General features: G+C 40.6%; 1 protein-coding gene across 1 annotated transcript in view; it reads left to right on the forward strand.

Moving 5' to 3' along the window:
- SASH1 (SAM and SH3 domain containing 1) overlaps positions 1–16,167 on the forward strand; it is a 518,758-nt gene that overhangs the window by 440,959 nt on the left and 61,632 nt on the right. The window contains 2 exon segments of the mRNA XM_019612896.2: positions 12,748–12,798; positions 12,918–12,967. Coding sequence (XP_019468441.1) covers positions 12,748–12,798; positions 12,918–12,967 — 101 coding nt within the window.

A 16,167-nucleotide genomic window follows, 5' to 3' on the forward strand; every position in this document is an offset into this window, starting at 1 on the left:
ACGTGCAAAGAAAATAGATTAATTTAGTAGCAAACAGGAAAAGGCCACGAAGCTCAGTTTTTACAGCATATATCTTGCATAAGCCAACAAAGCAGCTGGAGTGGGAGTGATCTGCTGAGATAACTTCACATTTTAGTACCTAAACAACAGTAACAGCATTTCCAATCTTTGCAGGCACGTCAAGACCTTGGTGAGGGTAGGGGCAGCTGCAGAAGTTGTGAGAATCCATTTATGCTTTCTGAAACAGGCAGTGTTGGGCTGGTAAAAGTAGTTTCTCAGTCAAATCTGAATGGTATTGAAGGAGTGAGCAAGCAGAGCTGTTAATGTTAAAGGCTAATAGTTTGTGTACTTAATAGTGTGTAATTCAAGTTGATAGTTGAGAGGCAATTAATTATTGTTTAAAAAGTGAAAAGATAAAGTTCACGTCAAATGAGTGCTCTCAGCTTACTCATGCTTAAATTTTGACATTTTGAAGTTACAGCAAACAATATGATGTGAAAATAGGCCTCCTTCGGTACCTTTGCCAAACAATTCTTTTACAAGAAGCTAGAAATGGACACTTGTAAAGGACAGGGAAGCACAAAGATGAAATCAACAATGATTACAAGTGGAAGTGATGGATCTAGTTCAGTGTCATCATTTACTTTTAATACTTAGAAAAAAGTGAAGCAAAAAGTGAAGATTGATTTTGAGTTTGTTTTTGTTTGTTTTGAATTTTGAATCGTAGCTTCAATTTGGGAATTAATTTACTTTTGGCATTTCAATTTCGTCAGAATTTGAAGCTTCTTTTCAGAAGTGTGTGTCCTTCACATCTGGAAAATTCTGTTACATCCACCTTTGCAATTTTGTGCTCATAGGAGCCTTCACAGAATTCAGATATGTGAGAAATGTTCCTGGGTGAGAAATTGCATGTATTTATGAGGAATGGTGATTAATGAAATTGGCTTCAGGTAAGCTTTCTGTCCTTGCTGCAGCCCTGACTTGTTCGTAGCACTGAACAGCTTCCACCCTCTTGACTTCTTCCTTTCTGTGATCAAATGACTGACAACAAGCCTCTAGACGTGCTTGGACAGTGAGTGATTTAATCTTTTTTTTTCCCCAGATTTAAAAAGATCTGTCTGTTCAATACAGGCTTGGTTAGTTGTGTAGAAACTACATCTCAATATACTTTGAAGCATGGAAAGCTCTATAAACACTGCAATTCTATTCTGAAAAATATGAAATTACATTATCTACTAACTTTTTATTCTCACTGCTTGTACTCCATGTGTGGGATCAGGACTCCACTCACAAAGTGTGCTAAAACATGCCAGAATTTAAGCATGTGAGTACTGTTGACAGGCATGTGGTTGAATACCTTGTCCTGACCACTCAACTTCCTTGAAAGGTTATATTCCAAGTATTTATATTTGAAGTATCTGGGATTAAGGTGAATGAATAGCAGAGTAGAAGGTCAGGGAGATTATTTGATGCTGATGTTGCTTTGAAAGCCAGTGGAAGTACGTAAAACCATGTTATATAGAAGCAGGTACCACTCTGAGCACATCATAGTATACTTGACCTAATTTTTATAGCAGGACCTGCTGGTAACTGTGAAAGCCTAGTGTAGCATACAGGAGATTATTTTGTAGTTTCAGCTACACTTGCTAATGCCCTATTTTTATTTAAATGAATGTGGAAATGAAGAATACTCTAAATCTTCTGCCTTAAAGTACATTTTCTGTTATAGCTCAGAGAATTTATTATGTATATACTACAAAAGCCTGTTCAATTCTCAGATATTTTATGGAAAAACTGTTTACACACCTGAATAAAAACTGGAATCTTCTCAGAAATTACAGGGAGACTTGTCTGATTTACAGCATGAATACAGTGCATCAGTGTCAGAATGATCAGCAGAGAATTGTGCTGCCAACCTGTGCAATTAGAGTCACTGTTGTGATTAGAATTATGAGAAGAGATGTCATTATCTAAAACCACCACGTCAGAGAGTTAAGTGGTGGTTACACTGCACTTGTAAAATGTTCCCTGCATGCTTAAGGACTTGTTTTTAACAAAACATTGGGTAATATAAGACCCATTCTATATCTGTTGGTGGGCACGTATTCACAGACTTCACATAACCTTAAATTAGAGAAAATAATACTGAGGAATAGTTTCTGGTAGAACTGGGCCTGAAACAGCATGAAATGCATTTGCCTTGAAGGAGTGCCTCTAGCTGTTGTTAGTAAACCCTACTAGGAACGTAGCCTGGAAGAAACCTCAGGTTTCTGAGGGGAGTCTGAGCAGAAAAACTGCGGCTTTTTCAGACAAGCCATTCTGTAGCTGTTGTGATTCAAGCAGAAACCTGGGCACCTTTCCCTTGTGAAGGTGGTTGAGCAGAGGAATTTGTGCCACGGACGCTCCCATAGCACTGGTAGCACCTGCCCAAACAAGCAGGTCTTGGCTGCATAAAAACCCAGGCATTTAGAAATTCTTGCAGGTGTTTATACAGCTTAAATTTGACTTTGCTCAGATTTTCCTTACCTCAGTAAAACAGATTTAGTTAGAGGGCCTACCAGCAAGCTGAGTCACAGTGTCTTACACAAAGGCATTTGCAATGGCAAGGTGTTTGGTCATTTGTTGCAGGGTTTTGCACGCATAATTTGTGTTTGCCTGTAGGCAGGGGAGTCAAGACACAGCACGCTCGTTCCCTCAGCAAATGCACTGGCTGGTGCAACCAGGCACTCGCAGTGCGCCTGCTCAGTGCACTTGCCGGCAGTGACAAAGCAGCACGCAAATTCTTGGTAGCAAATTGTTAGCTGTAGTGATTTGACTTCAGTAGATTTCCACAGTGTAAAGCTTTAGAATCCCATTTCTCTTAGGTTGCAATTGTGAGTTGGTATCACTCCTCTCAACACTGCAGTGCCATTAAGGGGAGCAAGTGTCTCTGGACTTGGCTGATATACTCAACGTTTAGGAGCTTTGTATTTCATCTGTACATTTGCTACTGCCTTTCTGTTTGAGAGGTTTATGCAATCGGTGTTTGTTTTCAATTGTTCTGCTGATGGTCCTTTATTCCATCTGCTTTATCTGTCTCCCTGATGAGGTCTGGCTCAGCACTTCCTCTTACCTTGAGCTTTGTAGTGTACAGCCTGCTTTCGCCTTACTTTTGCTGCACGTTCTAGCTGTCAGCATTTCCTTTGTCATTTCTAGTCTGGTGCTTTGTCATTTCATTGCCTGCAGTATTCCATTTGTCTTTTGTATTTTTTATTTTCTAGGTTTGGTCTGTTTCTGTTCAGTGTAGAGAAGATTGTGAAGGCTTAGTTATGCAGATTGGGAGCCATCTGAAGCTCCTGAGTTCCTGCAGGAAGACAGCAAAAGACAGCATTTGTATTGTCATTAAATCAGCAGGGCTTAATGTGGAGAATGCGTGCTCTAGACGGATTCCAGAGTTACAAAGTATTTCTTGCATTTGCAGTTGTAAATGGCCTCCTTCCAATTATCTAGCCTTACAGTCCTGTTGAGGGCTGAACCTCTTCTGTGCCAGTACAGGTGAGGCATGTTTGCTGGGCTGGCTGTATTTACTCAGACTATTCAGACACGCTGCAGATCATGGCCTCCCCTTGTGCTGTTCTGTCTGTGGCAAAGCACTGTTCAGCACAATTAGCAGAGGACCTCCAAACAGAAGTATTTGCTGGTTGCTGAGGGATCTGTTTCACTTGATGACTGATCTTCCAAACATTCAAAAATGTAAAAAGCAATGCATGTCTGTGTTTTTGATGCTATAACTCGATTTGCTGTGACTGCAGCGCTCCTTTAATAGTAAAATACGGCACTGAGTGGATAGGGGGAAGGAGAAGATGCGCTGTGAGCACAGAGCTTGTGCAGGCTGTGCTGGAACAAAGTGTATGTGGGTCACTGACTGTGGTGCATCTGCAGGTGGCTCTTGCAGTGCAAGCCTGTGCTGCACTTGTGCTTTGCTTGCTCTGGCTTTGCCAGAGTCAGGCATGACTGCATACTGGAAGGCAGCTGGAGTGGAGTTTCGGACACTGATCGTAGGTGCTGCTTCAGAAGTAAAATAGCTAGGCTTTGCTGGAGCCCTCTGATGAGTAGCTGTGGATGAGGATGGTTTGCCTGAAGCAGTGGTGGCAACTTTGTGTGCAGATTCCTCAAGTCTGAATGCTGGTGATCACTGCAGAACAGCTGCATGAGCTCCAAACACTTTGTATGTGAGCAGCACCTACCAATGTCATCACTGCTGTTTCTTCAAATACTTGTAGCACTGGGTTTGTTTGTTGGCTTCTTGTGTGTCAGTCTGTGATGTGATGACTGCCATTGCGTTCTGTAGCCTGCATTCACCACTTTTCTGCTCTCTGCGGGGCAAGGTTCACACTAGCAATGTCTGATGTCTTGGGAGTCACACATGTCCATCAGCAGAACAGCTGAGCTTTGGGACAACAGGCTGAAGCCAATAGCTGAACTGGGGCCTCCTATAGAGGCAAGGGCTAATAGCCTGTTTGAAGTCTTCAGTTTAACTCTTTACTGATACGAGGACAGTCAGTGGCATAAGAGCTTCTAGCCACATTCTTTCCTTAAATGTAAAGAGCAAGTCAAGAGTACTTCTATTAGTAATTGTGTAGATACAGATTTCTGTCATTATAGTGTAGACATCCGCTACTTAATATTATCGACATGCTTACTGAGCACCAGCTGGCTTTTGTCTTTGTGTCATAGAGAATGCAGCCTTTTCTGTGAGCACTGAGATACGGGAGGTGATCCTGTGGTCTTCAGAGAGCCAAGGAGCTATGCACATTATTTAAATACACAACATTGGGCCAAACAATCTACTGGGCTTCAGTCATAATTTTTCACTCTGATGAGAAGAACCTTGCATGTCATGTGTGGAACCAGAAATATGATACAGTAAATTGGATTTAATATGAAATTCAGTTTGATAGTCATCATGTAATAGCCATTGATGAAGGCTTCAGTCAGCAAAGGTCTGGCCCACAGCATCCATCAAATAGAGGCTTTAATTTCAAAGCTAAAGAAAGAGTGACTAATTTAGAAGTCTGTTTATCAAAAGCAGTTTTTATAGCAGGGTGGATGTATAAATGCAGAATAGCAATTTTGTGGGCTCATCCTTTTTTGCATTAATATGGTTAATTTGTTTTCGGTTCTCTTGTCAAAAAATTAATTTCTCCTTCATTTTCCAGGAGACTTTGAAGTCAGCATCCAACTGCCAACCCCTGCATCTCTTCCTGCACCCCCTCACATTCTTGGAGTGTGTTTTACAGTTTGAGAGCAAACAGTTCAGTGCATAGCTCTAGGGAATGGATTCATACTATCCACTTTAATTTCCAGGTGCTCACTTTCACATACCTATGTAGTAAACAAAACCAGTTTGTTTTCAAGTTAAATGTTGATTCTGTTTCTAAATGTCAGATTTTAAAAGAACAAAGAAAAATATTGAAACATTTCCCAGTGTGAACAGTTTCTTTTCTGCTTTGAGTGTGCCTTTATAAAAAGGATCTTGAAACAAATGGCTTTGAAAAGATCTGACAGTAATAAAAAATGTCAGCAAAGAGTGGATTTTTTTTTTGCTGACTCAGGTTTGTCTGATGATAGAAATTTTTTCAAAACTTTTTCTTACTGTATTCCTTCTGTTCCCAAAGTCTGAGCAGCTAAAGCAAAGTCAGACTCCACCAACCCCACGTGCTTGTGCATGCTGAAACATACAGAGAGCTGTTATGGATTTCTGACTGGAATCTTCTCAGGAAATAACGAACACAGGAGTCACTAAAGGGAAATAAACTGGGTTAAAAACATTAAACTGAAACTGCAGATCAGCAGAAAAGGCGTTTTGAGTTTAAACTACTGAGAATACAGCTCTAGCCTTCAGTCTAGTCAGTGCTTTCTACTATTGAAGACCTTAGTTCATGATTTCTGCATCTTTGATTAGAAATTCTGTTCTGGATGTGAGAAAGATTTGTTTTCTTTTTTTTTTAATTAAACAAAAGATTTTAGTCATGTCCTGGAAGGTTTGATTTCCCATTTAAAAAGAAGAAATGGAGTATGTACATATACCTCTACATATGCAAACTTTTCAAAATCACAACTTGTGTATAGGTGCAGATTCTCCTGCAGAAGTGTGAAGCCGAGGTAGGTTGTGAGCATGAAAGAGCATGGCCTGATAGCAACAGCCTGGCTGTGGGGCTGCCTTGCTTGCTGGTGCCCCAAAGCAGGCAGTTGCAGAAACAAGGCTGGCACCCACTGCAATTCTAGGTTCTAATGGAAGGAATTAAAAGATAGGGATCACTTTCATATGTGTTTGGGGCTTTGGGTCTCTAATGTGAAGTATCTCAGGAAAATGAGGTAGAAAAACTACCTCACCGCAGTAGCCAACCTGCAAATGACAATGGCAATAATGGTGAAGTTTGTGACATAAAATGCATTGCAGGTTATCAACATGACATAAATAAGAAAAATTTCCCCTCAATTAACCATCTTTTGACTGTACTCAAACAATAAGGGTTAACTGTTGATGTTGACAGACATTAGGAGTTTTATTCAGAAATAGCAGGGGCTATATACACCAAGCTACAGCTCTAGCATAGACGCAGTTACACCAGCACAAGAATGCTCTACTGTTTTACCATTTGGGTGATGGGTATAAAATACGTCACTCCAAGACCTGCAGCAGCCCAATTGTGTATATACAGCTTTATATTAATACATTTTTACCACAGAGACAGCTACCGTAGCTTTGGCATCGTTTTGCTTGGAATATCGGTTCGGACATATCAGATCTTTGCACTGGAGAAAGCTGTGTTCTTGTATCGACTTTTCTTTGTCAGGAGGCTTTTGTAGTTGTTTTTTGTCTGCTGTAATTTTTCTGGGTTCAGACCCTGTTTGTAGCACGTGTCTTTTCACATTAGGACTGCATAGCTTTTCATTGCTGGAGAGCTTTACAAAGGTTCCTTTGTAATTATTAATGAATTATGTTTTTCAAAATCATTGTAGACTGTTTTTCAGCCCGTGTTTTCCAACCCTAGTGTTGAATACAATGTATTTGAGATGGGGAAAAAAGAAGCAAACAACAGCGTTTCTACTTTTATGGTTGGCAGAGGGGAGAACATCAGACGCTGCTCCCTATGATGTGTTATGTTGAATAGGTCCAATGCTTAAGTCAGGCTAAGAGGCATGGTTTTTCTTCCATGCCTAATGCTAAAAGGAGGCATGTGAGTGCTGCAGTAGCGTGCTTGTTCTGAAGCTACAGTCATTAGTTAAGCTAAGAGCTGAATGACATCTGTGTTGCTTGTGAGGCACTGAGACTTTTGGACTATTATTTCATGTGTAAAAGAGGTTTTTACTTGGTTGAATTCCCATTTTTTAACCATTCCTCCTACGTAGCTCATTTCCTTGACCCAGCATTTTGCTGCTGCTGCAGGATTTATCATTTAGCATGTGTCAGCTCTGGCCTAACACACAAGGGTAATGGAGCAGAAAGCCTCCCCTCTCACTGAAACAGTTCTGCTGAAAGTATGGTCTGGAGGCAGCAGTCTGAGGCTCAGAATGGGACTTTAACTGATCTGAACCCCAGGAAACTCTCTGAGCTGAGTAATTCCCTCCAATACTTGCTGAGGAGGTAGGTACGGGGATAGATGGTTTTATTACTCTGTTCTGCTCTGTGACCCGCAGCTAGCAACTTGCAAGCAATTTCCGTGAAGCACCTGTGTACCTGCGCAGTCTCAGCACAAGAAGACAGTTTTCACCTCCTGCAGAACTTATGCAGGGGCTGAGATGTGATATGTGGTGGAGGACTCCAGGCAGAACGGCTGCTTTCCAAGCAAAACAAACACTTTGAGGCCTCTGTGCTCCGGCTGTCTTTCACATATGGCATTGTTTAATTGTTTCAGGAGCTAGACTGGAGCATGCAGTGCACCTTCAGAGCAAACAGGGAAGGTGTTTGGAGGAAGAGGCTGTCAGAATTTCCTTGCAGAAGTTTTCCCCTGTAGGTGCCATATTTACAGCTGCTACAATGAATTCATACAACTGTTTATAAATTTATGAGTGTTTTAGTCATCTCCTTTCCCATTGGTTATGCCCCTGAATTTTCCCAGCACTTGCATGGTTTTCAATTTTCACAGTTGCTGTCTGCGCAGTGAGATTAATCCCACCTTGGGATCTATACAGGAGTGTTTAAATTTATAATTCAGATGCCTGCAGCTCCTGTAGTAGAAACTGTGAAGAGTTTCATGAATTTCTAATTACAAGGGATTAATTCAATAAATGTAGTTTCCTGAACTAAGTTGTAGCGCCGAGCATAAATGAAGTTTAATGTTTAGGTAATTAAAATATGTGAATGTCTTCTTGTAGAATGCAGGAGCCTTACTTCACTTACTCGGGTTTCCTTCTGGCCACTCTTCTCTGCTGTACTCATGCATTTCAGTAGCAGAACGGTAGCACACTGGGGTAGGCAAAGATTTTCCTTATCTCTTGTGCTGCACTCAGAGCAACTGAGATGGAGTTACCACTGGAGGAAGAGGGCTTCATGAATTCACAATCTTTTGTTCCAGTTGGGAAATGTGTTTCCAGCTTCTTGCCTTCATGCTTTGTGCTTTGATACATTCTTCCCGTATGCACTTTTCAGGATTGGTTTATAAAAGGCAGTAAAAACTGTTTTTATTATCTTTACAAGGAGAGTAACATACAAAACAAAATGATGTTATTTAGAAATTAACATTATTTGAAATGAAAATGTATCCAAATGATTTAATAAGGCACATAGTGACAAAGTGAATGGGAGAGCTGTATGTGAAGGAGGTTTATTCCTTGGGCCCTGAGGTGAGCAGCTTAAGGCCTGAAGCATAAGCCTCAAATCTTGAGGCTTGTTAAGCTTGCAGGTCATGTTCTCTTTCAACACGAGGGATTTGAGGAAAGAAATAAAATCACACTTCTTATGCACCTGACCAGCTCTGCCACTTCCTTCTCTTCAGTGCCCACTCTGGGCAGTGTCCCCAGTGCAGCTATGAGGGTGTTACCAGGGCAGTGTGAAACCTGTTCTGTTTCCCTTCCCCTAACAGCTGGGTCTCAGCTTTAATCACATTTCAATCAGGGAGTCTGCAGGTACTTCCTGAGGTCAGGTAGAGTTCTTGCACCAATACTGCATAGTGTGCAGGCAGCAAGAATATGTAGTATGCTACAGACCAGCTTTATGGATGCACAGAAGGCAGTTACCTGAGGCTAGGACAGAGAAGGCCCATCGCCTGCTGTGTCTCAACCAGAGGGCTGGGGTTACTACATTGTCTGCGTCTCTGCCCCCAAATTCTCCTGTGTTTCGTTTTTAAGATTCTCTTCAGAATGGTGAAAGGTGTACTTTCATGACACTAATCTTTGAAAATATTTTTTGGAGAAGATGTGGCATGCTTGACAGCATGCCAACAGTACAGGGTTTTTTTCAGTCTTCCAGACTTAGCCCATGGTAGAAAAAAGGCTCTGATCCTGCTGGATTCAAGTCAACACAACCTGTGAATTTTAATGTGAGGTTTAACTGATTGTAACCTAAATAAATAGCATTACTCTAGGATGATAAAATTTCTGTCAGTGATACTACTCTATGCCAAATGTTCAGATAAGAGTGGTACTTTCTTAAGTATTTTCCTTTAGTTTCTTGTCTAAATAGCAAAAATGTCATTCTCTTTGAAAAGCAAACAGGTATAATAATCACAGCAATACAAGACTACTGAATGTTTTGCGTTCCAGCGTTGCAAAGTTTTAGAGGAGGAAGAGGAGAATTGTCCTTGTTTGTGTCCTCCACAGTCATCTTGATCCTATAAAACTGCTTCTGTTAAAACAGGGCGGGTTTGACAGTGAGAAAAAAGAAAGCAAATACAGTCAGCTTTTCTTAGGATTTTGTTACGCGGGATGCAGCTGGCTATTCATCTGCATAGTTTTCATTTTAGACTGGAAGTGGTAATTTTCCATTTAATTGCAATCTCAGGCTATGAGTTCACAAGTAACTGCTCAAGCAAAAGACTTATATAAAGCCTTAGGAACCTAGATAGCGTCTTGCAAATGATAATTTACAAAAGCTACTATGTATTTTAAAAAGCACTTGCAGCAGGCAGCTTTATAAAGCAAAAGATAAATCAGAAAGTGGAACATCTACTGCTGAGAAGTTAGAGTCTAAAGGCATGCTGGACACACAGCTGGTTCTCCTGAGTGGCTACGTGAAGCTTTAAGATGTGCTAGCTTGTAAAATGCTCAGTTTCTCAGCTGTGTGCCAATCTGTGGACAAATGAGGTGCTCATGAGACATGTTTGGAAATGGGGCTTCTGTTCCCTCCCTCCTTGAGGCCAGGGTGAGAGACTGGGCGAGGAGGTTTGTAGTGGTGTGCCTGCAGTCTTTCCTGGATGAAATACTTCCTTGGATTCCATTTTGACAGAGCTAATGGAGAAAGAGGGGAATGTCTGGTGCCAAATGGCTAATTTCACTTCCTTGATCTGTGAGCATCTGTGGAATTTCCCTGGTCACTGTCCAGCTTCTGCTTGACTGCAGGAGGAGCCCTCAAGTCTGTCAGTGAGTGGATGTGATCTCCTTTTCGTGCTGTTTTCCACTCAAGGACTTCAGTTCCCTTTCTGTGCTACAAGATCAGCAAAAGCAGATAATCAGACCATAGGCAAAATCACCAAGTTGGGCAATGACCTTGTGTCAGCCTTGAACACTTTATAACAAGCATGTGGCAATGGGCTGCTCTGTGTTCTTCTGCCTGCTGTGACGGGCAGCTGCGTGGTGGCAGGGTGGGCTCTTTGTGCTTTTGCAAACTCTGGCCTTAGGAACTTTCTGGGAGCACTAATCCAATGACACTTCATGGCAGTCAAAAGTAATTTCCTGTCTGTGTTAAAAGGCTGCATTTCCAGAAAGTTGTGTCTAGCTTTCCTTTTTGTTTTAAATCGTAAGAACATTTTATCACCCTTTCTGTAACCAAAGGGCATAGGAAGTACAATTTCACAGAGATAAGAGATTTACATGTAGGCTGAGGAATGCATGAACAGAAAGACCTCCAGGATTGAGAAATAAATCCATATCTTTTTTCTTTGAGTATGTGTACTACTGTTGCTTACTCAGCTATGATGACCCTTTAGTTACATATCACCTTTGCAGTAACTTCATGAGCTGCTGGGGAGAAATGGTCATAAGCAGGCCTCTCCCGTTGTTTCACATGCAGATCAAGTTGTGAATTGCAGCTCTCGATACTGACAAATAACTTCTAATTCTTTCATTTTAATTGGAATTTTCCCACTGATTTCAGATAGATCATGGTTAATGATATGGGCCTTTTAATTTTAAATTATATACCAGGAGTGGGGCTTGTCTCATCTAACTTGAGGTATCTGAAACCTGTCAGGCGAGTTGTTCTCCAGGAGCTGCTGCCTCTCCATTGATTATGGTGGGAATTTATGACTGGGCCCTGGAGTAGATGGTTCTATCCCAGATATTTGGAGGAAGGGAGTTTGAATTCCATCCTCTTGGTGCATTTCTATGAGAAAAATAGGCCTTGCTGGAACGTACCAGAATTCTCTCAGTAGCTGTAGCCCATTAGAAGAGAATGCTCTTTCAGTACTGATTTTTTTTTCCTGTATATTATTCGTTAAAGTAAATTTGTAGAAATTCTGCTTGGATTTAACTATTAAGCTGTGTGATGCCATAACATAATTTTTTGCATCTTTTACATTTTTTAATCCACAGCAGTAGCAGAAATACAGATACCTGCATGAGAAAGATTCTTGTTGCTAATATCCCTTCCCCGAAGGGTGTTCCGTCATGCATAACCCAAAACCTCAACTGCCTACTTTCTGAAATTTATTTTTTATTTTACTCATTTGAGAAACTAAAGCTTGTGCATGTTTTTCTAGGCACGTCGTTAGTATGATAACTGGGACCCAAAAGTCATAGGCATTGTTCTTGGCTCCTATGAACTATCCCTGAGCAACGCCCTTAACACTGTGCTATGGAAAACAGTTATCTGTATTTAGCAGTGAACTGAGTTGGCACTTTCCATGCAACTTCTAATAGAAAATGCCGAGCAAAAAGTACTGTTTTTAGTCTTAATTATTTTTTATGAATGATACTTTAAGTTTCAAAACAACAATATTTTTGTTATAGCAAAGCATTTGTGAACTATGTTTGTGGTAAAACTTGTGTTGCAACTACCAGCAGTAAGAAGGCTGTGGAGCAGTGCATGATGAGTGGAATCAGTCTGCTTTAGCCATGTATGTTTAGGCTCATGCAGTCTGTTAACAGAGATGGATCCTTAGCTTTTGTTCTGTCCCCCATATTTGCCTGGGACTTTAACCGATCTGGAACCCTGAACAGGACATAGAGACTTGAAGTGGCTTAACAGTAAATGACAAATAAGCATATAAGGGAAAGAATACTGAAATACTGAAGAGAGTTGTAGGTCTTTCTGTGAGTTTGTCTTAAGCATTGATCATTTAGTGAAAAGAACTCATTCTTCTTTATATTTAGTTTTGAATCTCCTCTGTGTGACAATCCTATGTTGCTCTGTAAAATCCAGTGGTATAATTTTCCTATATTGGAGTATTTCAGAATGTATCTAGAGAGCAATTCCTCATGGAGAGGCTGGTGTTTCCCATTCAACAGGTTTTGAGGTAGTCCAAGACTTTGTTACCCGTTTCTTCTCTTCACCCCTTCCAAACTCTTCTTTGTAATTTCATTAACCCGACATCTGTTCCGTTTTAGGAGAAACCTGATGCCAGTCCCACATCTCTACAACTGCGATCCCAGATTGAGGTAAGCACTTTGATTTCGGTCATATATTTTTGTTTGTTTGTTCTTTAATTTAATTTTCTACATAAATTGGGCAAAGGCTGCTCTTGTGTCTGCTCTCACTACTGTGTCTTCTCTTGCAGGAGTCACTTGGTATCAGCAGCACAGCATCAACACCTGACACTGAAAGAAAGTAAGTGAAGGCACAGGAGGTCAGAAAGGAGGGAGGGAGAATTTGGTGTTTTCTTCTTCCTTGGATTAAATTCATTTTAAATTGCATTGGTACTTCAGGGTTTAAGATGCAGCCTCTATTAATGAAACCCAGTTTGGAATCTATTCCTTCTCTCTTTTTCTCTTGGCATTTTGTTATGTTGTTGTTTGTTTGTTTGTTTTTCATTCAGAGGAAGGCTATCTTTTCTCCCTTATGTGTGCACTCAGGATATGATACACCATTAAGACTCGTAGTCATTTTTAAGGAACGTTACTGATTATATGTTCTCTGCAAATTAAAGCTGCTTAAAAGTAACTTTATGGGGCTAGACCTGAACACAGTCAAGGAAAGATCGGCGAGGGAAATGGAGAGCTACAAGTTTAAACCACTTTCCTTTTCCTGTGCACTCCTGGGTTTGTAGCTGTGCTTTTGAAGAAGGTGCCAAGGGAGTAAAGTATTTTAAAATGAAGTTAAAAGGAACTTTAATTTTAGCAGTCCTTAATAAAAAGCTCTCTGTGTGGACTGAGGGGGTTTCTGTTTACTGTCACCTCCTGCTGCAATGTGTGTGCTTGTTTTCAGTGCCTCCTTCCTTTGATCCCAAGATCCTGGATCCCTACTGCTAAGGGTAACATGCAGCAGTGCAGGAAGACAACTGATACTGTATTTCCCATTGCCTTCATGTTGTAGGGTTGTGCCAGCTGGATTAGTTCAGAGGCACTGCATAGAGTACAGGTCTGAATGTAAGGTGCTTTAGTAAGTTTATAGCCCCGCATTTGAGTAACTTCTAGGGGAGCCAGGGTTCAACTGGACCATAGCAGATTTAAGATTTAAAAAATTGCTGCCCTTGCTATTTGCCAGTTCAGCAGAGCCAGCCTCAGACCCAGATGGAGCTGCAGTAGATGTGGGCTATGGGACTTGACTCATGAGTGCTTGCCACATGGAAGTCAGGTGTCTAGCGCGCTGTTTACAGGCTTCTTGCACAAGTGTCTCAAAGCTGATTCATGCTAAAGATCTTGTAAAGTTATTCATTATCTTTTAGAGATGCCTTGTCTCTCTTCGTCACTCACAGAGTGATGATTTGCTTGAGGTAGATACTCCTTTTCAAAACAGCTTAAGAGGGATAAAGGTGAATTTTGCATTTGTGCCATCATTGCCTCCATTTTATTTGTTGTTAATAGAGAAAGTCTAGAAGGCTTAAGGTTTAAAAGTGGTGCTTCAGATATTGAAACATGGATAAGTTCCTTTCAAGGATGCTTCTGTGTCTAGCACTGTAATGAAACTAAAAGTGCCAAGTGGATGGGAACATCATAAGCACTGTACTCTGGGAAGTAAGCTTTAAAGGTTATAATCATAATACTTTTCTCAAAGCACTTTCCCAATGAGCAAATATCGTTCTCCTACCTCAGGTAAATGATAAGATCTCACAGGAGGGCAGCATCCAACTGGGAATAAAGTCCTCTTACAGGTTCTAGCCAACTTCCTGAACTGTGTCTCTTTGTAGATATTATATCACAAATAACTGAGTGAGGAGAGAGTATCTATAGAAACATCTTTTGAGTAATTGTGTTCTGAGAGTGTTCATTTATTTCATTGAAGACACGTTAACTATGTTATCTTATACCAGATGGAAGAGAGCTATGATTTTTGTAGACCATTCAAGATTGTAAGTGTCCTTTTTGAGGATTTCTTCTGTAAACTGAGGGGCATACATAGTTAATTCAATTGAATATATGAAATTGGCACAAGGAGATTGTGTCAGAAATTTTCACAGTAGGAAACAAGCCATCGGTATGTGGACAGAGTTTAAAATAATGAGTATCTACTTGATGCCATAGAAAATAATCAAAACAGAAATAGTACAGGCTTATGCTTATTCATGACAACCAGCCCTATCAATGCTAGTTTCATTTCTCTACCTCAGAGTCAATTCATCCCTCTTAATTAGAAGGAGAGTTTATAAGATTGATCTGCAGAAAAACGAATATTTCAAGTCCATCAGATAATACTAAGATTCTGAGTTGGAAGCTTTTTGGGGGGAGGACGTGTCAGCTCTAGAGGCTTTTTCAAGTTTATTGTTTAATTTGTGGCTTTTGACTAAATTTTTCTGTGTGGGCAAGCTGCAAGAAACAGGAAAACATGTCCCTTTTGGGGACAGTACTTCTGTGGTCACCTCTGCTGTGTGATAGATCTGGGGTGAACTTTTTACAAAGCTTCTTCTGTTGTTGGAAGAGTCTAATTTTCCAAACATGAAACTCAGTGCAGATGTACATTGATTTCTAAAATTCTGAAACAGCTTAGGAGGTGTGGAAAGATTTTTCCTTTTTTTTTAGGTGCTGGAAAATTTATTGTTATGAATACTATTATGAAGCCCAAGTAAAAGCTTGGCCAACAGAAACTTATATATCCTCCTATTAAAAATACAAACTTTTTCATAGAATGAGCTCAGGGGAGTTGTTTGTGTGGTATCTTGAGCAGGTTGCTTCAGAAAGTGAAGAAAAAGAAAAAAAACCCGAGTTGTAATGGGGATGAGCAAGTGGCCCAGTAAATTGCAGGACTTACTGGTAACTCCCTCACCCAAAGTTTCTGTTTGCACACCCTGCAGCTTAACTCTTCTAGAATATAATGTTTTAAAATAACACACCTGGATGGTTGTTTAATTTTACAGAGTTGAGACATTCCAGACAGAAAGAGGCTTTGAGGGAGTCTGGAATAAGCTATGTTTGCTTTAACCTTTGGTTTGGTTTCCTTTTTTGTGATATCTGATTGGGGAAAAAAAAGTCTGACCGTCTCTACTATACACCACAGTGAAAACAGATTAGCCTTGATGCCCTGTGGTAGGAAAAAATCCTGTTTATGTGGACAAGTAGCGTATGCTCAGTCTTACCTTGAATCTTAGGAACTCTGCCGCCCAGGTTGTTATTATTAATATCTGTTCAAAGCCAGTGTGAAAATAGTTTGGTTCCCTTAGTCTATCAAGTTGCCAAACAAGTATCTGTCTAGTGGGTAATTTGCTGTAACATAGAAGAACAGCCATTGTGCCTGGAGGGAGGCAAAAAAGGAGTTAAATAGCCTGGAGTCAGAGCTGCTTGTCATTTCAAGAGGTTGTTCCTCCAGAAGTTACTTGGGGTGATGCCACCTTCCTCTGTCACTGGCAGCACTTTGCTTTTAATTAGATAAAGCTA

The sequence above is a fragment of the Meleagris gallopavo genome, chromosome 2 (assembly GCF_000146605.3).
Source record: "Meleagris gallopavo isolate NT-WF06-2002-E0010 breed Aviagen turkey brand Nicholas breeding stock chromosome 2, Turkey_5.1, whole genome shotgun sequence".
Lineage (NCBI taxonomy): Eukaryota > Metazoa > Chordata > Aves > Galliformes > Phasianidae > Meleagris > Meleagris gallopavo.